The sequence below is a fragment of the Danio aesculapii genome, chromosome 18, assembly GCF_903798145.1.
Source record: "Danio aesculapii chromosome 18, fDanAes4.1, whole genome shotgun sequence".
Lineage (NCBI taxonomy): Eukaryota > Metazoa > Chordata > Actinopteri > Cypriniformes > Danionidae > Danio > Danio aesculapii.
Genome location: NC_079452.1, coordinates 34927929 through 34954519, shown reverse-complemented (window position 1 = coordinate 34954519; position 26591 = coordinate 34927929). Strand labels below are relative to the sequence as shown.

The 26591-nt window shown below is 37.7% G+C and overlaps 1 protein-coding gene across 8 annotated transcripts in view; it reads left to right on the top strand.

Annotated features, from left to right (window-relative positions):
- Positions 1-26591, top strand: part of frmd4a (FERM domain containing 4A) — a 255772-nt gene that overhangs the window by 218456 nt on the left and 10725 nt on the right. For 5 of the 8 annotated variants that reach the window (XM_056478927.1, XM_056478923.1, XM_056478920.1 and 2 more), the window contains exons 13-22: positions 4862-5003; positions 5258-5399; positions 12906-13039; positions 14424-14546; positions 17270-17501; positions 17874-17930; positions 20252-20489; positions 20572-20727; positions 22296-23134; positions 26336-26432. In XM_056478927.1, coding sequence (XP_056334902.1) covers positions 4862-5003; positions 5258-5399; positions 12906-13039; positions 14424-14546; positions 17270-17501; positions 17874-17930; positions 20252-20489; positions 20572-20727; positions 22296-23134; positions 26336-26432 — 2160 coding nt within the window. The remainder of the gene's footprint in view (positions 1-4861; positions 5004-5257; positions 5400-12905; positions 13040-14423; positions 14547-17269; positions 17502-17873; positions 17931-20251; positions 20490-20571; positions 20728-22295; positions 23135-26335; positions 26433-26591) is intronic. The other 3 variants (XM_056478921.1, XM_056478925.1, XM_056478922.1) reach the window with 2 other exon arrangements.

Genomic DNA, 26591 nt, shown 5'->3' with positions numbered 1-26591 from the left:
GGCCCAGCCGAGACTCGAACCAGCGACCTTCTTGCTGTGAGGCGACAGCACTACCTACTGCACCACTGCGTCGCCTTATTATTATTATAATTATTTATTTATTCATGTATTTATTTTTTTATTTTATTTATTTTTTTATTTTTTTAATTAGAATATGCAAAAGATACATAAATTGGGATCACAAACAAAGAAAACTAAATAATCAACAACAGTATAGTCAGGTACTGGCAGGTGCGTGTGTGTGTGTGTGTGTGTGTGTGTGTGTGTGTGTGTGTGTATTAAGGTAACTGGGTGGACAGGTCAGATTACATAAATAAGAGAAGAAAAAGATATATATAAACATATACACAACACACATAACACTCAATAAATGAAGCAAATAACATAGATATAAATAAAACATAGATAAAAAGAGACCAATAAGTGGTAAAGAGTAACAACAGTGACAGTAATGTAATAATAACAGCAAAAAGAAAAAAGGACAACAGTAATAATAACTGACAACAATAATAATAATAAATACAATAAATACTACACCAACTACCACTACTACAGAAATTACTAATGCTATTATTACTGCTGCTGCTGCTACTACAGCCACGACTACTACTAATGCAGATTTTTTTTCTTTATTAAAAACACTTTACAAACCCTGTCATTGTCCTTGTCCTCAGCCCAATCGAACCTACAGCTTTTAATAGATTTGTAATGCTAAAAACTGTCATTTAGAAAAAAACTTCAGAAACAGCAAGTTTAAGTTGTTGTCATTCACATCAATTGATTAAAAACATGAAATTCTAAATAAATTCGACAAATATATAATACAAATAAATTTACAATTGTCCTCATGTTTCTGTCAGTCCTGTCACAGTTGCATTAAATTTAACTTAAAAGCATGCAAAATGCCTTCAAGGGTATGACTCGGAAATGACATCAATTGATAGAGGAGAAGCTGGCAGTGATCAAGGATGTGTTCTATCATTGAATTGTATAAATATATGCTTGTTTTGGTATGATTTTTTTTTTGAAGATGACAAGCTAAAGGTCAGGCCCTGACACATTTTTTATAAGTGAAAATGTACTTTTCTGGTAGAACGTCCCTACTATTTACTCTCCCTCAATGGGTTATAAAGCTTCATGAGTTTCTTCTGTTCAACAAAAAAAGAAGATATTTTGAAAGGCTGAAAACCTGTAGCCATTAACTTCTATATTAGAAAAACAATTATGGAAGTATTACAATTTGATTTGTAAAACTAAATCAAAATGAAATCAAAATCAAGAATTTGATGTCAACATTTTTGCATTTCAATTCAGTTCATCTTTATTTCTATAGTGCTTTTACAATGCAGATTGTGTCAAAGCAGCTTAACATAGAAGTTCTAGTAAATTGAAACTGCGTCAGTCCAGTTTACAGAGTTGAGTTTAGTTCAGTTCAGTGTGGTTAAATTTTCACTGCTAAAAGTCCAAACGCTGAAGAGCAAACCCATACCTTTAAGCAATACTAAAAAAATTTGAGACTTTGGACAGGACTGCTGTTCCTGAAGAGAAACATTGTGAGGTAAATATGTTCGTTGTTACATCTGGTTGGCTTCCATCCATCCACAAGCGTTCACTGAGCTAAGCTATTTGTTATTGAATTGAAATCTCTGACTTCCTGTGTGCTGTGGAGAAGAGGGTAGATATACATCCGGAATAGATGAACGAAAGTTCCAGTTATAGAGATTGAGATGTGGAGTTTGAGTTTGTCCTGATCCTGTGTTTCTCTCTCTTGTTGTGTCAAAACTGTGGATCTTCCATTTGTCTCATTCTTTACTGATATTAGGATACATTTAGGGTTTAATCAGGCCCTCATGACATCATCAGTGTATGCTGAGGGCTGGCTAGTCTCTTTAGGAGAGCAGACTCTGCCAAAAGCAGCAGCACACGCCGCCTCAGACGCTGACAGATAAACCACCTCATTCACGCTGTTCAAACAAGCGTCACGACAGCCCAGAAACGCAGAGAACACGCAGGGAGCTCACAGAAATGCTGGAGGCCGGGGAAATAAGACATGAAAGAGAGCAAAACAGTTTAGGAAGATGAAACAGTCTGTTTATTTTGCAGCATGATGTATTTTCCTTCTTGTTAGGTTTGCTGTCATTCAGTTAGAGACATTGCAACAAACACACACACACACACACACACACACACACATTCGCATTCTAATAAAGTTTTGATAAGAGTCAGAGTCTGCTGTTTGTCTTCTTCTAGTGGAGAGGCCTGGAGGATTTTAGAAAACCCATCACAGGACACACGTGCACAGCGTTTGACCACAGTGTAAATGGTGTGTGTATATATGTGGGCTGCACTGTGTGTGGTACGCTAAGCCGATACATTGCAGAACTGTCAGGAGTATTATGTGCTAACACCAGCTCATATCTCACACCTAAATGTATATATTTTTCTGGCTGCTAATAATATGGGAGATGATAGAACATGGATTAATGTGTTTTTTTTTTTTTGGTGAGTACATCCTTGGAAAAATAAATAAATAAATACTTTAAGCAAATTCATATCTTTACCCTAAGTTTTGAACAATATGTTTTGCTCAGCCTGCTTGTTTTCTGATAGAAGTGTGTTTAAGAAGCTACATTAAAGCTAGTGGTGTAACGGATCACATAGCGTTTTTTGAGTCACGGATTGGACCATTTTTTGAGTTAGCGAAAAAAGGCGACAAATGTATTTTGTGTAAATTTGCTTTCAATTTATTACAAAATCATTACTGCAAGAAAATTTTGGTTTGATTTAATTTAATAATAAGCTTTAATTTTAAGTTTTAAAAAAATCTAGAAAAAAACAGCCGAACAAAAAAAGTAAAATATTCAATACTGTAAAAACAATTCATCATTTATAATTTGTTGCATGGGTGTTGAGATCCCGATCTTTCAATGATTAATTGCACAGGTTTACACTGAATGCACTGATGTAGGATAAACAAAAACATGTTTAATAACCTAAGAGAGCATTTAGGTGAAGGATTAATAAATATATCCAAATCAGCATCATTTATAATTTATGTTGCGTGGGTGTAGAGATCCTCATCAGGCTTAACAAGTAGTTACAGAAAACACCTTTAATAACCTAAGAAACCCACCACATCCCCAATAACCCACCACAACTTCTACTGTCATTATTATATTTTACTGGAAAGCCAAAATATTTTTATACATGTGATTTGATTGACATGGGAGGTGATCCCTCAGCGGTCATTATAAGTTTAGGATTAATCTTTAAGTAAAAAAAAGATATTAATCCGCCGTCACTTCCGTTCCAAGCTGTGGGTTGTGATGCACATGTTACACCCCTGATTAAAGCTAAATAAGGTCCATCTTGTTGCAAATGTAATTGTGCTAATTAGGGGTGTAATGGATTATGGTTGATGGTTCGTACGGATCACAACCCACGGTTCAGAAGACACATGACCCGTGGATTAATACATTTTTTTACTTGTTGATTAATCCTAAATTTGTAATGATCACAGAGAGATCCCCTCTTGCATAATTTAAATCACACGTATGAAAGCATTTAGGCTTTCCTGTAAAACATAATAATGACAGAAGAAGTTGTGGTGGGTTATTGGGGATGTGCTGGGTTTCTTAGGTTATTAAAGGTTTTTTCTGTCACTACTTGTTTAGTTTGCGTTAATTCATTCAGTGTAAGCTGCATGATTAATCATTAAAATATCAGGATCTCAACACACACACAACATAAATAATAAATGATGGTGATTTGGATATGTTTATTAATCCTTCGAATCGCTGCATTTAAATCTGTTTGAAAAATCAAGAAAGAGATTCAGTCTTTAGATTACAAACAGTCAAATAACACAGAAGTACTGGGATAACAGTTTATAGTTTAGATAAAACCACGGATGTTTATGGTAAAGATTAAAATCATCATCATATGCATTTAACAACACTCAAAAATGAAAGTTGTAGGCAGCAATTACATTATTTTATCAATAGGTGGCGACAACCAGCCATCAAAAATATGCCACTGAATAATTCTTCAAAAATGATCCATCTAGCAATAAAACATGAAGATTTATGAGTGAATAACTGAATTATTTATTGAAAATGAGACTAAAAATAAATATGGACAGTACAAATTTTAATGTTACATTTCTACATTAGCCTTATCAGCAACAGTAGTAACAGTGAATTTATTTTTTACCATTTATTTTTATTCAGCTGATTAATTCTTTAACTTACTTTAAATAAATTACAAGTTCTAAGTTCTGTTTGTTAAAACCAAAATTGTCTTGCAGTACTGTTTTTATAATAAATGGAAAGCAAATTACATTTGTCTCCTCCCTTTTTTGCTGATCCGAAAAAAGGTCAGATCCCTGACTAAAAAACCATAATGTAATCCGAACACTACACTACACTACTAGTATTAATGAATTGTAAGTTAACAAAAATATTGTCATGAAACCCTTAAATGGAAAAAAAAAGTTAATATTTGTAGCATTTTTCAATATGTAAAGATGCATTGTTAAAAATTATCTTTTGAGATGGAAAGCTGAAAATGCTGTAAAGGCAAATAAAAATAAATCCTAATCTTTTTTGACATTTACTGTAACTAGCCAAGCAATACAATATGTCCACTGATGTTTATTGGCTGTTTTTACAATGGTTTTGAATGTGAGTTCTGAGGAAGTAACATTTTATGACAGTGCATTTATTAATTTGTCAAACACAAAAGCCGGTGCCCATCTGTTAATAAATAACAATGTTTTCACCAATATTAAACATCTGTTTCTGCACTGACGCTGTCATAAAAATTCAGTGAATATAAAGTCGTTTTGTGTTCGCACCAACTGTAGGGCGTCGGTAACGCGGAGGACGTTTGGTCACAGTGGCATCGCCGTGCACACCTGGTACGCCTGTCCCACCCTCATCAAATCCATCTGGGCCATGGCCATCAGCCAACACCAGTTCTACCTGGACCGCAAACAGAGCAAGGTGAGAGGGCATTTTCAGATCAGCCTCTAATCAGCTTTTAGTCAGCCAATGACCTTCCTGTGGTCTATCTCTAACCATCTAACTGGACTGCAATCATTCCACAGTCACACACACACACATAACTATCTGTCTCAGACTTTGCTAAAGGATTGTGTTACACTTTTAAAAGCTGTGGAATGTTCGTCTCTTGGAAAATTCTGACACACTCGACACAGCTGGCAAGCACATTCACTTTTTCTGTCTTTGTCTCTCAGAGTAAAATCCACGCAGCGCGCAGTCTGAATGAGATAGCCATAGACCTGACAGAAACAGGGACCCTCAAAACCTCCAAACTGGCCAACATGGGCAGCAAAGGCAAAATCATCAGCGGGAGCAGCGGGAGCCTACTGTCCTCAGGTCAGAAATCACTCTCTCAAGTCAAATTTATTTCCAAAATGAGTGTTTCAAAGCAGCTTCACAGTAACATAATGAGAGATGGCAGAATGAGTGATACAAACCTCAATTATCTCTAAAAAGACAATAGTGTCATTATTCTGCTCGAGTCACTTAAGAGTAGGTTCGGTTGTTTAATAACTATGTCAAGTTCACCAGCTCTACATATGAAAATTGCTTTCTTGTTTAGCTTGAGTATGTTAGTACAGAAGCTTGTTTCTGTCGTGGGAGGAGGTATATGCACACAGACTTTTATTTTCAGTCAGCCAGGCCCAGGGGTTCCGGTTAATTGTCATCCCATACAAAATCACAGCATTTAAGATCTGATTTCTTTAAAATCAGCGATCATCTCTGCCTGCCTGAGATATGATATAAAGTGGGTATTAGACCAAATAAGAGGCACTGCATTAAATTCAGTTTTCCACACCATGTCTTTTAAATATGGAAATTAATTTTACCCCAGTATTTTCAATGGAGTTTTAGCGCTAACCTGCTGCTAATGGTGGCGCCTGCATTTAAATGGTACTTCAGTTCTTTTAATGCTTTAACAACCAAATGAATGCTTAAGTCTATTTAACTGGTTATATTTGAATTACATCACAACATCGATGCTGTTAAATAGACCTTATGAAATTGAAAATAGTCACATAAACCTTTCACCGGACGTTGATCATTGGCTGAAAAACACAAGTTGTGCATGTAGCCCATTGATTAGTTCTTGCAGTCAAACAGTCAAAATTTTGGGATCTTTTTTTACCTTTTGTTATCTTGTGGCAGACTTCCATATGTATGTGTTGGATCAGGTGGCACGGTGGCTCAGTGGTTAGCACTGTTGCCTCACAGCAAGAAGGTCGCTGGTTCGAGTCCCGGCTGGCTCAGTTAGCTCTTTCTCTGTCTCTGTTTGGAATTTGCATTTTCCCCGCCTCATGTTCGTGAGGGTTTCCTCTGGGTGCTCCGGTTTCCCACACAGTTCAAAGACATGCGCTATAGGTGAATTGAATAAACTAAATTGTCTGTAGTGTATGAGTGTGTGTGAATGAGCGTAAATGGATGTTTCCCAGTACTGGGTTGCAGCTGGAAAGGCATCCGCTGCATAAAACATATGCTGGAATAGTTGGCGGGTTATTCCGCTGTGGTAACCTCTGAAATAGAGACTAAGCTGAAGGAAAATAAATGAATGAATGAATGTGTTGGATCATGAAACAGATTCAGCAATTCATCTACAAAGCAGTTCTAAAGAATACATCAGTCCATTCAATAGTGTCAGGGTAGTAAATTCAATAATATCACTCAATAGTGCAAAACTGATCTTACAAGACTGAAGCTCATCAGCTTGTGCATGTTAGAAGTAGAAATACACTGAAATCAAAAATATCTGATCTGAAACCGAAATTCTGGATGCACTTGGCTGAAATCTGAAACTGAAAGTGGAAATGCTTTGGAATTTTTTGAATGAAATAATATAAAGTAAGCTTGTAAGACTTTTCACAATGAACAGAGAAGTTTAAATTATTTAAATAAACACAATAAAATAACCACATTTTATTAACAGTACAGTTTTCTTGGCGTTGAACAAGTTGAGAGATGTAATTTTACCAAGGTTGCCATGTCAAAATAGTAGCGCTATTGCAAGCAGCAGAAGAAAGTGTACTAGAAATGTGCTGTTAAGACATTGTTAACCATCTTGTTAACGAATTAACTTAGTAGCTGAAATGATACTGATTTAAATAAACATAATAAAATAACCACATTTTATTAACAGTACAATTTTATTGACATTGAACGAGATGAGAGATGTCGTTTTACCAACGTTGCCATGACAACACACAAGCGCTGTATGGATATCTCTTATATTAATGTACAAAATAAACCTGATTTAACATCCACAAACCGCGATTGAAGCGTCTTCCTTTATAATTGTTCTGACACGCGCTCGTCCTGTCTTGTTGATATGATTATACACGTGACTACCGGACATGTTAATGCGCGCAGCTGTCAATCAATATTGGTGGGCGGGGGGACCGCACTCCTGCGTAAAGTTGCGGTCGATCTGAAAACAGCCCCAATTGGTCCACCGTTTTTATGTTGTTAAATTAAAAAAAAAGGACTGGGTGTGTTTATATCACCCCAATATGACAGTTTATACACTATACTTACACACATTTCTGTTCAAACAGCTTGAAAAGTAGATTTTTCACCATAGGTGCCCTTTAAATGGGAGTCTAACGTTTCATTCATTCATTTGAAGGTCAGAGAGTTGGCTAAAGCTCCACATCAAGTTTTTTTTTACTGGTCTAATTATTGATTTGTATTTCTCTCTTTTATAAACCTTTCATAGGGGTAAAAAAATGTTAGTTCTTCGTTCCTTCTAAATTATATCGCAGTAGTAAGGAGTTATCAGTCAAGAGTCTTTAGTTGTGCTTTCATACATTCAGTTTTTAGCAAAATATACTGTGCGTTAAAATATAAACCTAAAGTGGTGATGAGGTCTTAAATGTACGCAAAGAGACTTGTAAAAGGGTCTTAAAAGGTTTTTAATTTCCCTCTCTGATTCCTATAGCCTGAATCTACTCCAAAAGAGTCACCAAAATTAGCAAGTGTACATACAAAATCATTTTCTTTTTTCCCCCTAACTTTAACTATGATCATGAACTTACTTGGTCATCATCACATATAAAGTGTTGTTCATAGTTAGAAAGAGTGACCTGAGAACCAGCTGTAAAGAAACTCAAAACAAGGGCGACAAAATGTAGTCTTGTAATGAACACCCTGTCCTATTGCCTGTTTGAAAGCGGTGTTCATGATCTCTTGGTGATGTTGATGTAATAGTTTAGGGGTGTGGGCATGTGTGTAAATTTTCTACGAGGTGAGAGTGAGAACAGCTTGTCTTGATGATGGTTTTGGACTCTTGCCGTGGTGTCCGGTATCGTGAATGAAATGCGCATAGCAGGATTCCTCTGGTGTCAGTCATACGATCTCCCCTTTCATCCACTCCGCGTGTCTTCAGCCTCTTAATCATTGACCACGCATGAGAGATTAGGTCATAGGGGCTTGGACAAGTGCAGTTGTTTGCTTTGGGTAAGAGAGCATGAACTTGAAACGAAGTTCTCTAAGTATTTTGCCTCCGTAATCAGACATATTTATGAATTAAATACATTCATTCATTTTCTTTTCGGCTTAGTCCCTTTATTAATCAGGAGTCGCTACAGCAGAATGAACCACCAACTTATTCAGCATATGGTTTACGTAGCGGATGCCCTTCCAGCCGCAACCCAACACTGAGAAACACCCATACGCACTTGCATTCACACACATGTGGGGGAAACACCCATACGCACTTGCATTCACACACATGTGGGGGAAACCAGAGCACCCGGAGGAAACCAACGCGAAGGCAGGGAGAACATGCACAGAGAAATACCAACTGTCCCAGCCAGGGCTCGATCTCGTGACCTTCTTGCTTTGAGGCGATCGTGCTACCCACTGCGCTACTATGACGCCCATGAATTAAATTACTTAGTCAAAAAGACAACATTTAGAGAAAGGTTGTATTTGGGAATTGACTGGAGAATCAAAAGTTGAGGTTCAGTTAGACAAGCTCACAAGGAAAGCTGTTTAGTTGCAGAGCAAATTAACTCATTTTTTCTGTTTTTTTTAATTATTGACTTCAATCATTATAATTAATTGACTTTAATAATAATAATTGACTTTAAACAACCTATTTAGCGGGCAATAATGTAAGACAGAACGTAATTTCATCCAATGGGGTGAAAAAAACTGGCTCTTATACTCAATATTATTTTATTTATATTTTATTTTCTCAGACCTACTCAGTTTTTTTGGTTATAGAATAAGTTTTGGAAGAAATTAAAAGTTACTCTATGACCAGGAACACTTATTAGAAGCATTAAAAAAACATTTTTTATATGTCACATTGTCTGCACACCTAAATAAAAGTCTGTGATATTTTTTTTTTACAATTTACTCCATCAATAAATACAGTACAAACAATATATACAATATTGTGAAATAATAATCCTTGCATCCTTGGCTGGTGCATCCAGCCACCATAAGGAATTTTTGTTGTGTGATATATTGTCACAGAAATTGTTACAGTAAGCGATATTATAGTCATTTTTTTATAAATCATGTTATTCCACTGATTATATAATAATTATATAATTATGAAAATAGCTATAAACACTTTAAAATATGTGTCATTCTTAAGGTTTTTTAGACTCTATAATTGATGTTAAAAGGTAAATGTCCTATTATATGTACTATTAAATGTGCTATTAGGTAAATGTCCAAGTATAAACGTTGACACCGGTGAGGCAGAACATAAATGTCATTGTAAAATGACTTTACCGTTAATTGTAAATTTGTACATATATATATATATATATATATATATATATATATATATATATATATATATATATATATATATATATATATATATATATATATATATATATATATATAATATTATATATATATATATATATATTATATATATATATATCGCAATGGCAAAAATTATTGAGGTCATCTTCAAGTATTGCACGATAAGTCGACATATTGATTATTGTGACAGGCCTAATCCTTAGTGAGCATAACTCAACTACTTTCAAAAACAAAACAAAATTTACAGACCATACACACGTTATGAAAAGTATTTTTATCGAGCACACTAAGACCAAGAACATGAATCATATGAATATGATTGATTTAATTTTCATAATGACCATATGCTCTAATAACAACCTGTAGTTGAGCACTGTAATGGCCCATTAAAACAGCAGTTTTCCAGAATCAGTGTGAACAAACAAGTGGGAATTCTTGCATCCTGGTTCCTTTTGTGTTTGTATGACAGGAGAATTTAGCTGGAAACAGTTTTCCACCCAGCCAAGTTTGGATTTGCAGAGTTGCTAAATAAATCCATCATTCTTGCTTCCCAGTGGAAAACGTCCAGCACAGGGATGAGTAGTGAAAGACATTAGGAGAAAATCAGTATTGGACACGCACACACTTGGGCAGGGTGTGGTTCATGGGAACTCTAGAGAGGCAAGAACTGTTCTGTAGTGATCCTGTGAAGCAAAGGAAGCACACAAAACACACAATACGGTCACTGGAACTGAAGGATATTGTCCTGGACCGTGTCGAAATGGGAGACTTTACATTTCTGAGTGTCACAATCACCAGCGATCCACTCCTGACAGATCGCTGGTGAATTTCATACAGTATGTCTTAAGGAACTACAAATCCCTTCAGGCCATGTCACACACACCAGTTGCCGATCATGGCTGATGAAACGAGACTTGTGATGAGACTTTTGATCACTGTGTGTGTCTCATCAGCTGTAATCGGCAACTGGTGTGTGTGACATGGCCTGATGGGATTTGTAGTTCCTTAACAAGACATATGTAGTTCACCAGCGATCTGTCACGATTGGACCGTTGGTGATTGTGACACTGACGGCTTTACAGAGCAGTGAATAACATTCATGAATTTTGCACAGTAAGAACTTAATTTATCGACTGTGATGAAAAAAACAGGCTCTTATATTCAATATTATTTTATTTAGATATTATTTCCTCAGACCCATTCAGTGGTTGGTTATGCAAGTTTAGGAAGAAATTAAATGTTACTCTATGCCCAGGAACTCTTATTTAGAAGCAATTCAGTTTTGAGGTCTCATTTTCTGCACACCTAAATAAAGTCTGTAATAATTAAAGTTTTTAATTTATTACATTTTTTAAAAACAATTTACTTCAATAAATACAGTGGCACGGTGGCACAGTGGTTAGCACTGCTGCCTCACAGCAAGAAGGTCGCTGGTTCAAGTCTTGGCTGGGCCAGTTGGCATTTCTGTGTGGAGTTTGCATGTTCTCCCCGTGTTTGCGTGGGTTTCCTCCAGGGGCTCCGGTTTGCCCCACAGTCCAAAGACATGCGCTTTAGCTGAATTGGATGTATTAAAATTGGCCGCAGTGTAGAGTAAATGAGAGACTGTTCGGGTGTTTTCCAGTACTCAGTTGTGGGTGGAAGGGCATCCGCTGCATAAAACATATTTCAAAATAGTTGGCAGTTCATCCCACTGTGGCGACCCCAGATGAATAAGGGACTAAGCCGAAGGAAACCGATTGATTGAATGAAAAAATACAGTAATTACGGGAGAAAGCTAAACTGAACATGGCAAAGCTAATCTTTTAACAGCCACTCAAGTTGCCAGATATGCTGATTTGATGCTCGATGATCATCTCTTTCAATCATCAATGTTAATAAATAGTTACAAATTTTGAAATTCAGATTCTTGAATGAAGAAAGCATTTATTTGTACTGCATCTTTGCTGAATCAATGTATTTATTTCTTTTATCAAAATGCTAACCTAATATCTTTTGAACTATAGTGCAGTGTTTCCCAACCCTGATCCTGGAGGCACACCAACAGTACATATTTTGGATGTCTCCCTTTTCTGACCCATTAACTTCAGGTGTTGGAGTCTCTTCTGATGTTATGATAAGTTGATTCAGGTGTGTTTGATTAGGGAGAGGTTGAAAATGTGTGCTGTTGGTGTGCCTTCAGGAACAGGGTTGGGAAACACTGCTATAGTGTATGTCATAGTACAGCAGATTGAAAAAATGCTTTGCTATATTGTCTGTATTTCAAGCTTACACTTTTAGTTCTTATTCTGCAGCCGAAGACCAAAGACACACTCAAAAATACACACTTACACACAGGCTTGACTGGACACTTGTGACAAAGCCAGTGACCCTGGTCATTTTCTCTCTATTACTGTCGACTCTTCACCCATTCCCAGACAGCTGCCTGCTCCGACACACACACACACATACGCACATAGATACACATTACGCCCTTCCAAACACACCAGAAGCATCGAATTCCTCTGCAGAAATGGAGGATGCTGTCGATGATGATGCATAGTTCCAGTGTGAGAAAACACATTCATTCACAAGGTCACACACAACTAGTTTTTCCCCACAGGAAAGCAAACACTGATTTGATGTCTTTAGCAGTGTGTGGTGTCATTAAGGTATCGTTGTTGTTATATAATCCTTGTTGCCAGTCTTGCCAAAAATTTCACTGACTTCCTTGTAAACATCTTAGACCCTAATGTACACACACACACACACACACACACATACACGCTGAACAATGTTGCCCCGTTGGAACTCTTTGTTCAGTTTTGTCCTGTAAACACACACACACTTTGCCCCTTTCAGAGCATTGAAAGAGGTGAAGTACACACCCTTTCTCTTTGCGCAAGAAGGTCAGTCTGATTGTTTAAGCACAAGCCTGGAGTTGCTGATGCTGATTTGACCTTTATATAAATGTTATTCAATCTTTAGTTGACATACACGTACACACACAAACACACACGTGCAAGCATACATATTATGATAAATGTGATTTCTGTGTCGATCCTAACCTCGCGTATGTGTTTGTAGGCTCTCAAGAGTCGGACAGCTCTCAGACTGCGAAGAAAGACATGTTGGCGGCTCTGAGGGCTAGACAGGAAGCTCTGGAGGAGACGCTCAGACAGAGAATAGAGGAACTCAAGAACATCTGCATCAGAGAAGCGGTACACAATCCTCAAACTTCTCACTTTAGCATAAAGTCTCTGTTTGAAAACCTGAGCAAATTTTTTGTTTAAATTGGTCACTCAGATAAATGTATAAGTGGAATTGTTTATATGATTGCATATTTAGCTTATGTATTAAAATATGTATATGTAATAAAATGGTGGTAGAAACAATATTCAGTCAGAAATTTCTCAATTAATTATAAAGAAGCTACATTTAACATTAAATGAGCAGTTCCAGCGTTAAGGATGCGACATTTGCAGTAAAAACTCAAACAAAAATACAGAGAAAGTACATGTTAACATTTATATTTTCCAAAACAACTAACCACAGAGTTATAGGATCTAAAACAAATATCAATCTGTAAACAATTTTTATATTTTAAATGAGGAAAATAAACATGCGACCAAAAAATTTACAGTACGCTACCTGACAAAAGTCTTGTCGTCGATCCCAGTTGTAAGAGCAACAAATAATAACTTGACTTCTAGTTGATCATTTGGAAAAGTGGCAGATGGTAGATTTTTTTGATGAATCTCTGTTGAACTGCATCCCAATCATCACAAATACTGCAGGAGATCTATTGGAAACCGCATGGACTCTAGATTCTCAGAGATATCAGTCAAGTTTGGTTAAGGAAAAATCATGGTTTGGGGTTACATTCAGTATAGGGGCGTTCCTGAAAGTATGAAGTTCCTGAAAGCAATGAAGGTCAATGTGCTACAGGATTGGCCAGCCCGGTCACCAGCGGTGAACATTATTGAGCATGTCTTGGGTAAAAGGAAGGAGGAGGCATTGAAGATGAATCCAAAGTATCTTGATGAACTCTGGGAGTCGTGCAAGAACGCTTTCTTTGCCATTCCACTGACTTTATTAGTTATTATTAAGTAAATTGTGTCATTGCAGAGATGTATGAATGCAGTCTTCCAAGCTCATGGGAGTCATACACAATATTAACTCTTTTCCCACTGCACCATGACTTTATATTCTGTACATTATTTCTGTTGAGTGACAAGACTTTTGTCTAAGCAGAGTCAGACCTTACTGTCCCAATTAAATTAAAAATCAAGGCATGATCATATTTTATTTTGCTAAAATAAGCATAATCTAGAGGCCTTTTCCTTTTATATAAGCCACTTCTGATACCAAGTTATTATTTGTTGTTCCTAAAAATTGGCTGCATACCTGTGTTTGGAATACGCTTCCCAGCATGTATTAGGATGTCTAAGAAATAGTTTGTCAGGCAACAAAATCAGGCTTGATTTTGCTTTTCGCAGATGTTTTGATCAGAACTGGTATAATAATCTCACACGTGTGTAATAAACACACACACACCACAAATGCTAAAGAAAAAAGACTGTAACACAGTGTGTTGTGTTTCAGGAGCTAACTGGAAAACTTCCGAAGGAGTATCCTCTGGATCCTGGCGAGGAGCCGCCCACTGTCAGACGCAAAATCGGCACAGCCTTCAAACTGGACGAACAGAAAATCCTGCCAAAAGGAGAGGTCAGTGACATCCAACCTCATCCCTCCCACTGACCACAGTCATGACCCGACCACATGGGCATCCTATTTATAGTCTGATGTAAAGTTGTTACCACTGACCACAGCAACCGCTACACAATTGTTTAATCATAAAACTGCCCTTAAAGTCATGACGCCCAGGCGTTATTGTGTATGTGTGTGAGCAGGAATCTATAAATAGCACCAGTCTGGCATGATCAGGGGAAGTGGCGATAGTGCAGTGTGTGCGTTGAGTCTCAGCCAAAGGAGCCGCATTACAAACCCCCCCAAAAGAGAGCTTGTGCTGTGTGAATGCGTGCAAAAAAGCTGATTTATGTAGAAGGTCACAATGTCACCTTTTCCTTAGAGTGTATGTGTCTGTGTGTGTTTGCGCATGACTGATGATTGTTGATTTTGGGTGATTAATCGAAGGCATTGATAAGAGGCCACAATATCTTGGCTGTCTCAAAGTGTGTGTGAGAACTAGACAGCCTGGCGCTCGTAGAGGTCTTGTTATTCTAACAGAGTGTGTGTTGGCGGTTTCGCAAAAAGATGAAATGAAGGATGATATAGAATGCAGTAAGGAAAATTTTAAAAAATGCATTTGACCACAGTGTTGGAACAAGTGCCAAAACACACTTGCAGCCAATCAGCAGCAATGGGCGTGTCTTGTATAATACTGGAAATCAGGGTTGCCAGTCATTTGGCTGGTTTTAATTATTTGCCACTGGTTGCTGTTGTTGTTGTTGCTTTTCTAAGTTTGACATATACAGTGGGTATGCAAAGTATTCAGAAAGTGTTCACTCTGTTATATTGCAGTCATTTGAAATCATTGAAGTTCATTTTTCCCTCATTAATGTACACTAGCACCCCAAATTGACAGAAAAACACAGAATTGTTGACATTTTTGCAGATTTATTGAAAAAGATCCTCTCCAGTTCTGTCAGGTTGGATGGTAAATGTTGGTTGACAGCCATTTTTAGATCTCTCCAGAGATGCTCAGTTGGGTTTAAGTCAGGGCTCTGGCTGGGCCATTCAAGAACAGTCACAGAGTTGTTGTGAAGCCACTCCTTCGTAATTTTAGCTGTGTGCTGTGTGCTCAAGAATTTTAGTCCTGAGCACTCTGGAGAAGGTTTTCATCCAGGATATCCTTGTACTTGGTCGTATTCATCTTTCCTTCAATTGCAACTCGTCGTACTCTCCCTGCAGCTGAAAAATCATTTATTCTATTTGGATGGTTGCATTTGAAATAATTTACTCTACACAATTTTTATTCAACCATTGATTAAAAAAAACTGTGCTAGAATGATGAAAGTGAGGAGAGACAGTGTGTGTGGGTGTTTTCGTTTCTGTGCTAACAGATTGGGAGAACTTTCCAGGATTGTTAATTTACAATTTAATTTATTTTGATGGATAATTTAATTAATAATTAATTAATATCTGGGTGTCATGGCGCAGTGGATAGCACAATCACCTCACAGCAAGAAGGTCGCTGGTTCGAGCCTCGGCTGGGTCAGTTGGCATTTCTGCGTGGAGTTTGCATGTTCTCCCTGTGTTGGTGTGGGTTTCCTCCGGGTGCCCTGGTTTCCCCCACAAGTCCAAAGACATGAGGTACAAGTGAATTGGGTAAGCTAAATTGTTCGTAGTGTATGTGTGAATGAGTGTTTCATAGTGATATGGGTTGCCGCTGGAAGGCCATTCGCTGCGTAAAACATGTGCTGGGTAAGTTGGCGGTTCATTCCACTGTGGCAACCCCAGATTAGTAAAGGGACTAAGCCAAAAAGAAAATGAATGAATGAATAATTAATATCTTGAATTTATAACAACACCATGCCAGCTGTACTGTCAATTAAAGGTATATTTAAGTGATTTTTACGATAACAGAAACTTTTTAATTGCTACTTTGCAGTTATTTTTCAAAGAAACCATTTATAATCCATTTAGTGGAAAAAAAAAAAAAAAAAAAAAAAATATATATATATATATATATATATATATATATATATATATATATATATATATATATATATATATATATATATATATATTATGAAAGAGGTGTTGCATATTTTGAGTATTGTTATTATTGGGATAGTTTTTGGATTTGTTTGCAAAAACCTGGCAAGCCTGCTGAAGATATCCAAAGAGGATTTTATGGGTTATGGATGTGCTGATAACAGAATTTTTAATTGCTACCATACAGTTATTGTCTAAGAAGAAATCATTTATAATCAATCCAGTGATGAACAAAAAATATATATTTATTTGGTCACGCTTTATTTTGATGGTTCGTTTGTTGAATTAAGTTACATTGCATCTACATGCCAACTAATTGTCATTAGATTAAAAGTAGACTGTTAGGGTTAGTGTAAGTTGACATGTACTTGCTAAGTTTCTTATAGTCAGTTAAGTGTCTGTTGAAGAGCAGTATCAACAGATATTAAGCAGACAGTCTACTAATACTCAAATAGACCATCAAAATAAAGTGTTACCATTAATTTTATAAAAAAGTGGTAGCATATTTTGAGTTTTGGGCTAGTTTTGGGCTGGATTTGTTCGCGAAAACCTGGCAACCCTGCTGAAGATATCTAAAAACGTGTTTATTTTGGTGCTTTCAAATATCAACATCATTTGACAAAATTCACTAAATGCACCTTTAACATTGTGTGTGTGTGTGTGTGTGTGTGTGTGTGTGTGTGTGTGTGTTTACATCTGTGTTTTTTCAGGAAGAGGAACTGGAGCGTTTGGAACGAGAATTTGCCATTCAGTCTCAGATAACAGAGGCGGCACGAAGGTTAGCATCAGATCCTCACATCAACAGCAAGAAACTGAAGAAACAAAGGAAGACGTCATATCTAAACGCTCTGAAGAAGCTGCAAGACATTGAGAACGGCATCAATGAATATCGCGTTCGCTCCGGGAAGAAGCCAACACAACGTGCCTCTCTCATCATAGAGGGTGAGGAATTACTTTCACTGTGTGTGTGTGTGTGTGTGTGTGTGTGTGTGTGTGTGTGTGCGTGTGCGTGTGCGTGTGCGTGTGCGTGTGCGTGTGTGTGTGTGTGTGTGTGTGTAAAGATGTTCTCAAGGAGCTCCTGTGAGTTCATTATGTGTTTCCTCTGTAAAGTCTTGTCATGCTGAGAGCAGTAGTAATCGCACTTTCCCAAAGACCTATAAAACAGTGTGAAAATATGTGTCTGTGTGTGACCTCGGCTGTGAAAATTCATTTAACACACGCACATGTTTATGATCAGGTTGCAACGATTTGTTTTGATGTATTGGTGTGCGAGAGTTTTCACTTTGTAATTGTTTTATTTTCTTTGATTGGCAGAAGCCAATATCGGCTCAGAGGACAGCTCTCTGTCTGACGCTCTGGTGCTAGATGATGGTGAGTTCTGTACACTTTTACACACCAAAGACTGTTTTACGCCTATAGTCCATTTTTAAATTGAAGCACGTTATGTTTAAACACTCCAGCTGGATCTAGACTGACCACCCCTGCCAACTCTTTCATTTATTCATTCATTCATTCATTTTCTTTTCGGCATAGTCCCTTTTATTCAACTTATGCAGCACATGTTTTACGCAGCAGATGCCCCTCCAGCTGCAACCCATCACTGGGAAACATCCATACACACTCATTCACACACATACACTACGGACAGTTTCGCTTACCCAGTTCACCTATAGCGCATGTCTTTGGACTTGTGGGGGGAAACCCACGCCAACATGGGGAGAACATGCAAACTCCACACAGAAATGCCAACTGCCCCAGCCGAAGCTCAAACCAGCGACCTTCTTGTGTGAGGCGACAGCACTACCCACTGCATCGCCCCCAACCCTTCCACATAATATTATGAATTTTGACTAAGAAATTTTAACATTAACTACGTTAACATGGACATCAGTAATCAAATTATTTGCCTTAATCTGAATAAGATAATAATATAATTAAGGTGTTTACGTGAGTTTTTTATATTGCGTCACACGCTATCCACATTTCCTCCTGCGTAATTTCCTCCTGTAATTTCGGGTGTTTTATTTTTAATTTGTCGACTTAAACTTGAGTTTTGGCTCTTTCATTTTCATTCAGGAACATTTCATGCATGCCCCCATGACAAACGAGATATGGGATGCGAGTATGAACTGCTGGAAGAGTGTTGTTTTAATGGAATTTGATACCGAACGCTGTATGGGTTAAAAAACCTCTGCATTTGGCGATGCAGGTGTCTGTGGTCCTACACTGACTCAGTAGGTGCAGAGAATAGTGTCAAACAGCCGTGTGTGTATAGACTATCCTGTCACAAAATGCGGCGAAAATCCTACACGGCGTTCATAGTTTGATTGTGGTGTTTACATGTCTGTACTGCACTTCAATAATGCGACTAAAATCGTCATACCCTACATGTCTTTATTCTATTTCTGTTTAGTTCGATTATTCAGATTAAATTAATCAAAAATCACTGTTTACATGGTAGACTCTTAATCAGAGTATTGTCTTGATCGTATTGAAATTGGATTATTGGTGTCCGTTTAAACATACTCATTGGGATTGTTGTATACATGTAGGTATCTGTCCCTCATTTAGTTATGTACTTATTGTTATTATTATTATTATTATTATTATTATTATTATTATTATTATTATTATTATTCAACTACAGGGTTTTTAATTTACATAAGTGTGTACCTATACAGTTTTTATTTTGTATTCTCGCTTTTTTACACTTTTTATTCTTTCCATTTCTGTTGTTGATGGTTGTTGTTAATGTTTGTAAAATGTAAAAAGAATTTAGGTAACACTTTATTTTGATGGTCTATATGAGTATTAGTGGACTGTCTGCTTTTATCTGTTGATACTGCTGCTTTAACAGCCGTTTAACTGACTATTAAGAAGCTTTGCAAGTACATGTCAACTTACACTAACCCTAACCTTAACCTAACAGTCTACTTATAATCTAATGAGAATTAGTTGCAATGTAACTTAAATTCAACAAACAGACCATCAAAATACAGTTTGACCAAAAGTTTTGAAGCAAAATAAGTGAGAAAAGTAAGTTAGGGCAGGGTTTATTATTATGCATATATATGATTATTGGGATAGTAAAAAGGTGGGTGTTGCAAACCATAAAAAAGCCAGATTAACCACGGTATTACAATTACCAGATAAAGTGGTTGCAATTTTGGGCGGGTTTGGTTGTATCCATAAGTATTGAATCATGTGTAGAAAAGTGGATGTTACAAACCACAACGAAGCCAGATAAACTACGGTATTATGCATTGTTTTCTGTAGTGTCTAAATATAAAAGATGCAGTAATTATTTAGCTAAATATGACAATTTATAGATGAAAAAAAAAGTATTTTACCTATTCAGAACTCTTTTATTTGGCACAATAGTAACTAATATGTATTTTTTTTATACATATAAAATAATCATGGACAGGGTTTGATTTTGACCATGTGTAATGAATTAAACTGTAAAAAAAAAGTGTGTTGTAAACAAGACTAAAGCCAGAACAGATGTTTTTCTCATACATATTCATTTAAATAGTCAGAAAATACTAATCAAATAATTTCATCTGTTTTGGATTCCTGCCTTTGACAATGTCCCTGAAAAGACGTTCTCATTTGAATTATCCTTGTTTTCGTAGCATAATTTCTTTTTGTCCCCCCGAATTTACTTACTTATCTCTCATTCTTTGCTCCAGATGACCCCCAGGTGACAGGAACCCCCACGTTCTCTCCGGCTGCTTCTCCACACAAGGGTCTCCCTCCCCGACCTCCATCCCACAGCCGGCCGCCCCCGCCGCAGTCCCTGGACGGACTGAGACACCTGCACTATCAGCGCAGCGACTACGACAAGTCCCCGATCAAACCGCGCATGTGGAGTGAAAGCTCATTAGACGAACCCTACGAACGTGTGAAGAAACGCTCCTCACACTCCAGGTAGACTTTTTCTTTTGTGCTTTGAATGAATGGCTTGGTGCACATTTGAATGAATGAATGATGTTTATTAATGTCTCCTTAGTAGTCACAGGCGGTTCCCCAGCACAGGCAGCTGTGAGGCGGGAGTGAGCAACTCTCTCCAGAACAGCCCTGTACGCTCCCTCCCTCACTGGAACAGCCAGTCCAGCATGCCCTCCACCCCTGACCTGAGGACACGAAGCTACGTCCATTCGGCCAGGTAGAGAGAGACACACACACTCACAAACCAATGCCCCATGCTGTCATCATAAGAATGTTAACGTTGTTTTATTTAACATGCAGTTTATATAATTTATGATAGATAAATTCATTTGTTTGTAATAAGCATTCATATTTTAACATATTCATTCATTTTTAAATATTGTACATAATTTGTTTACTTATTTAGTTTGTTATATTATAAATTAATCATAAATCAGTACATTTCAGATCCAAAACAACTCATAAAATCAAAGTCAGTCTGATTTTCTGGTCATAGTACTCATTCATGCATTATTCATTAGCACACATTATTCCAATGAAATACTATTTGATTTTTCAGCCCTTCAAATGACTTTTTAACATCATTCCTTCATTCATTCATTCGTTTTCCTTCTGCTTAGTCCCTTATGCGCTGAATGAACCACCAACTACTCCTTTCCAGCCACAACCAAGTGCTGGGAAATTTTCAACATCAAATCAATTCAAATTAGTAAAGTACAATTGCAATGGCAATGGCTGCTGAATTGTTTCCTGCTGCATTTTGCAAAAATCGTAAAAATGTTTAATCACCATGATTAGAAATGAGTTTTTAGTGCGTTTATATAGTTGTGGGAAATAATAAAGATCTATTGTGATTGAAAATTAAGAGTTATTTCACCTAAAAACTGATTTCTAAACTCTTCTAAATATTAGTGTTTTGGTTGGCGCAATAGTCCAGTGATTAGCCCGCTGAAATATGGTGCGGAAGTGCTCCGGGCGTCCCGAGTTCGAATCCTGGCTTGGGGATCTTTCCCGATCCCACTCCTCTCTCTCTCCCACTTAACTTCCTGCCAACTTACTGTCCTGTCAAATAAAGGCAAAAATGCCAAAAATATATCTTAAAAAGATTTTGTTCAAAAAAAAAAAAAAAAAAAAAGGTCTGAATGCATTAGGCTTGGGTGGTAATACGGTAATATGATATACCGCGGGATCTAAAAATAGCAACGTGTCAGTTTCAATACCATGATACCGTCATAAAAACAATGCACTTATATTGGAAACAAGTATTAGATATTATTTATTTAATGCCTGAAATGCATGTGCGTGATTGTCATCACAGGACAGTGTGGAGAAGAGAGAGACAGGTGAGGTAAGACCTGGTCTCGAAAAAGAAACACAACCTCTGCAGAAGGGAGATGTGGTAAATACGAACTAGAGGTCTGCATTCCCGCTGCTGTACCGCGGGAGCTGTGGGACCCAACCAGATTTCTTGCGGTGCAGGAATAAATTTCTGAATAAAGTGCAGGAGCGGTCGGTAACTGGTGTAATTTGAACGGGGGCGGGTGGCCTAACTATATCGCTAAAGTTTTCAAATGGTCTCGTTTTTACATATATTTTTACATACATACATACATACATACATACATACATATATATATATATATATAATTTTTTTTCTTCAACCTATGTGTTTACTTCAGAATTTCAAATGATTTTCTAGTTGATTAAATTATTATTATTATTTGAATTTAAAAACAACAGAATCGTAACGATCCACTAACCTGTCGCTTTCTTTACTTTCCTCAGTCTGACTCAGCCGTTCCGGGGCCGGAGCTCCAGTCTGGAGTCTCAAGGGAAGCTGCTCTCCTTAGAAGCGGACACTGAAGCGGGACTCAGTCCTGACCTGTTTCTCTCAGGCCCCCAGAGGACAGGAAGCAATGGTTCTGTGGTCCCAGATGACTGCTCATCCTGCACCAGCCACTCCAGCTCAGAACATTATTACCCTTCGTCCACCTCCAACCCCAACTACTGTACTCTGGCAGAGGACTCACCCTCCAAAGCTCGACAGCGTCAAAGGCAGCGGCACAAGTCTGCGGGACACCTAGGCACGTCCAGCTCTGGCAGCATGCCAAACCTGGCGGCCCGAAACGGCAGCACCCACGGAGGAGTATGTGGCAGCCATCAGGGGGTTTACCTGCACAGCCAGAGCCAGCCGTCCTCACAGTACCGCATCAAAGAGTACCCGTTATACACGGAGGGCAGCAGCCCCAACGCCGTGGTGGTCCGCAGTTTGGAGAATGACCAAGAGGGGCACTACAGCGTGAAGGCACAGTTCAAGACCTCCAACTCATACACAGCTGGAGGACTTTATAAGGAGGGCTGGGGCTCCGGGGAGGATGGGGAAGCGGGTGGTGGTGGTGGAAGCGGGAGGTTGACACCATCACGTTCCCAGATCGTGAGGACTCCGTCGCTGGGCAGGGAAGGTGGAGGTGGTGGAGGACGGGCAGCTGTGTCGGAGGAGCTGCGGTGCTGGTATCAGCGCTCGTCTGGATCCATAAAGGAGCACAGCCGCGTCACACACACCAGCTCCAACTCTTCAGATGGACGCGGAGGACGGATAGGAACGCTAGTCAAAGGGTCACCAGGTGAGCAGATCATCAGATATTGACCTTACTCTGTAGTGCTGAGGTAAAGCTCTTTTCTGCTATTGTTTTAGGACTTCAGATTTATTTGCATATGGGGAAATGACTAGGAATAACAAACGGCAATAAACGGTTAAACTACTTGCTTAAAAAACGGTTAAACACACCTTAAAAAAAGGTGTGTTTTTAGCTAAGGTTAAAAATAATATAATAAGAAAATACCAGGGAGACACGGTGGCTCAGTGGTTAGCACTGTCACCCCACAGCAAAAAGATCACTGGTTCGAGTCCAAGCTGGGTCAGTTGGCATTTCTGTGTAGAGTTTGCATGTTCTCCTCGTGTTGGCTTGGGTTTCCTCCAGGTACTCCGGTTTCCCCCACAGTCCAAACACATGCGCCATAGGTGAATTGGATAAACTAAATTGGCCGTAGTGTATGTGTGTGCATGTGAGTGTGTAATTTTTTTGGGGGGGGACAAATCTTATTTTGACACAAATTTTGGGAAAATGCTTTGAAAATAAAAAAAAATTTAACAAGACACTCTGGGCAAATTGACTACCCTTTTGTGATGTTAGTGGCTGTTTTTTGCCCCCATTGACTTTCATTATAATGACATTTTATGATTGCAATGCCATGGCACCATATTATCATGCATTTTTGATATTTTTATATTACATTTTATGTATATAGGCTGCATTAAAGTTTATATCCAAATATCGCCATAAATTATCCAAATTATTATGCAGATTACTGCAAAAAAACAGATCAGATCAAGTCATGTTGTATTTAATTACATTTTTAAATAAAATGTTTAACTTGAATATGTTTGTTTCAAGTAGCAAACATTTTGGTATTGAGTGGGATTGGACCACCCCTGCCTCATTTTGAGCCAGGAAAAGCCCTGCTATACACACACATACATATACATATACATATATATATATATATATATATATATATATATATATATATATATATATATATATATATATATATATATATATATATATATATATATATATATATATATATATATATATAAGGGCTGCAATAATAAATCAATATAACCGATAAAAATCAATTACTAAAATAGTTGGCAATGAATTTCATAATCGATTCGTTGTGTCGCGCGTCGCGGGGACATTTGATTATTTAAAAAAACATTAATTCAGCACAGAGCAGAGTGAACACGGTCTCTCTCGCGTACCGACGCAGAATTTAGCTCCTCATAAACGGGGACAGGGAGGAAGGGAGCTCAACAGCAGGGTAAATCACTACAGAATCCTGCTTCTGTTCCATTTTGGGGTTAGGAATGTAAAGTCCCTGGTACTGCTGTTTACTCTTTATCCAGATTGACAAGCATGACAAGTTAGCATTAGCTTGTTAACCCGGCAACTGAAAAATTCAAACTGAGATTTGCCGCATTGGCTGGCGCTGAGCCAGAGAAAGACTCGCCATATCACAGTGTTTTAACCACCTAATGCTTATTTTATGCATTAGACATGTAAATACACACAAGTACTAGTAAAACAATACATTTAGAGTTTGTAAAACACACAAGAAAGTCTATGGAAGTCTAACAATCCGTTCAATTATAATTTACTGATGTCATACACACATAGTGAAAGTAACTATAAAGTTAAAGGTATTCTTCTCTAATTTCACCTGCCACTTGCATGTATTTGGGGAGTAACTAATGAATTCACGTGCTGAATCCTGCGGTTTCCGCTTTTATGAATAAGGCAAATGCGAGGCCGCAATTAAACATGGTGACGCCCATCTCACGTTATAGATCATCTAGTTATAAATGTTTTTTCAGAAAACAAAACATAATTTCTTTTGCTCTTTCGTGGGTCTAGTATGTATCTTGATTACATTTTATTTTAGATATTTGGATTGAAAACAGGACAAAACTTCTTTTATAAAACGTCTTTTATATTATTATTATTATTATTATTATTATTATTATTATTATTATTATTATTATTATAGCAGCTCAGGGATGTTCAAGGAGCAACATGTTTGTGCACTTTCCAAAGATTGTATATATATATAAGAACTGAGAGATTATGTAATCACTAAGGAAGTCAAAATAGAGTCATTAGTTTAAGGAATTATCTGACATCATTATTAAACAGCCATTTTGTCATTTTTGTCATAATTTTAGTTGAGCTTTTTGAAATAAATTTTGGGGCGACTGGTCGATTCACTCTTACATTTAGTTTCATTACTACTTAAACTTAAATGTATAACAAAATGTTCACTTATAATAAAATATTTTCATTCATTCATTCATTTTCTTTTTGGCTTAGTCCCTTTATTTATCCGGGGTCGCCACAGTGGAATGACCCGCCAACTTATGCAGCATATGTTTTACAAAGCGGATGCCCTTTCACCCATCACTGGGAAACACCATACACACTCATTCACACACATACACTAAGGACAATTTAACTCACCCAATTCACCTATAGCGCATGTCTTTGGACTGTGGGGGAAACCGGAGCACCTGGAGGAAACCCACACCAACACTGGGAGAGCATGCAAACTCCACACAGAAATGCCAACTGGCCCAGCCAAGGCTCGAACCAGCAACCTTCGTGCTGTGAGGTGATTGTGCTAGCCACTGCGCCACCGTGACACCCTTATTATTTTTATTTTTTATTAAATAAAGATTGTCTGGAGCCCTGGGAAAAGAAAATGAGGTCGAAAGGCAAAAGGTCTATTCATCACATCATATTATTTTCACATTGCAATCTGTTTTATGGTATTTTTATGCATCAAATATTTTTTATAGAGCTTTGTGTACTTCAGGTACATTTTTATATCCTTGTATGTGTCCTTTAATGAAGTTCTATACATTTCACATCATCGAGGACAATTTACTGTGTGTGAAGGCCAAAGACAGCTTGAATAAGACCTTTTAAATGTGCCAACTTCAGTGTGTGTGTGTGCATTTGCACGTGTACATGTGTATGGAGGCAGTCAGGGTGGTCTGGTCAGTGTTTTTGTGTGTGTGTCATGTGGATTATCACCTCTCTCTGGGTGGCAGAAACACTCCAAACCTTTTCCAACAGCTCAAGAGGGTGTTGGCAGCAAATAGTCAGCTTTATCACTGACATGTTCAGCACGTGTATAAGCATATGTGTCTGCAGATGAGCTGTATGCATCAGGGTCTTACAGTGCTGTGTGTGTGTGTGTTTCAGCTGCGTCTCCACACAGTCAGAGGAGTGGTACGCCCTGCAGTGACCCTGCAGCTACGCCCCCCTGCAGCCCACAACACATACTCAACTGGCAGAGCGGGTAAGACACACAATTAGTGGGACCTTCAGCCTTGCAAAAATATGAATACTAGAATCTAAAGCTACGGTATGGGACTTTCAAGTGATAATAAATAAAGCTGCTCGAGTCATACAGGTACTGGGTTCAAAAAACAGAGATCAAAAAGAGTCCTTATATAAA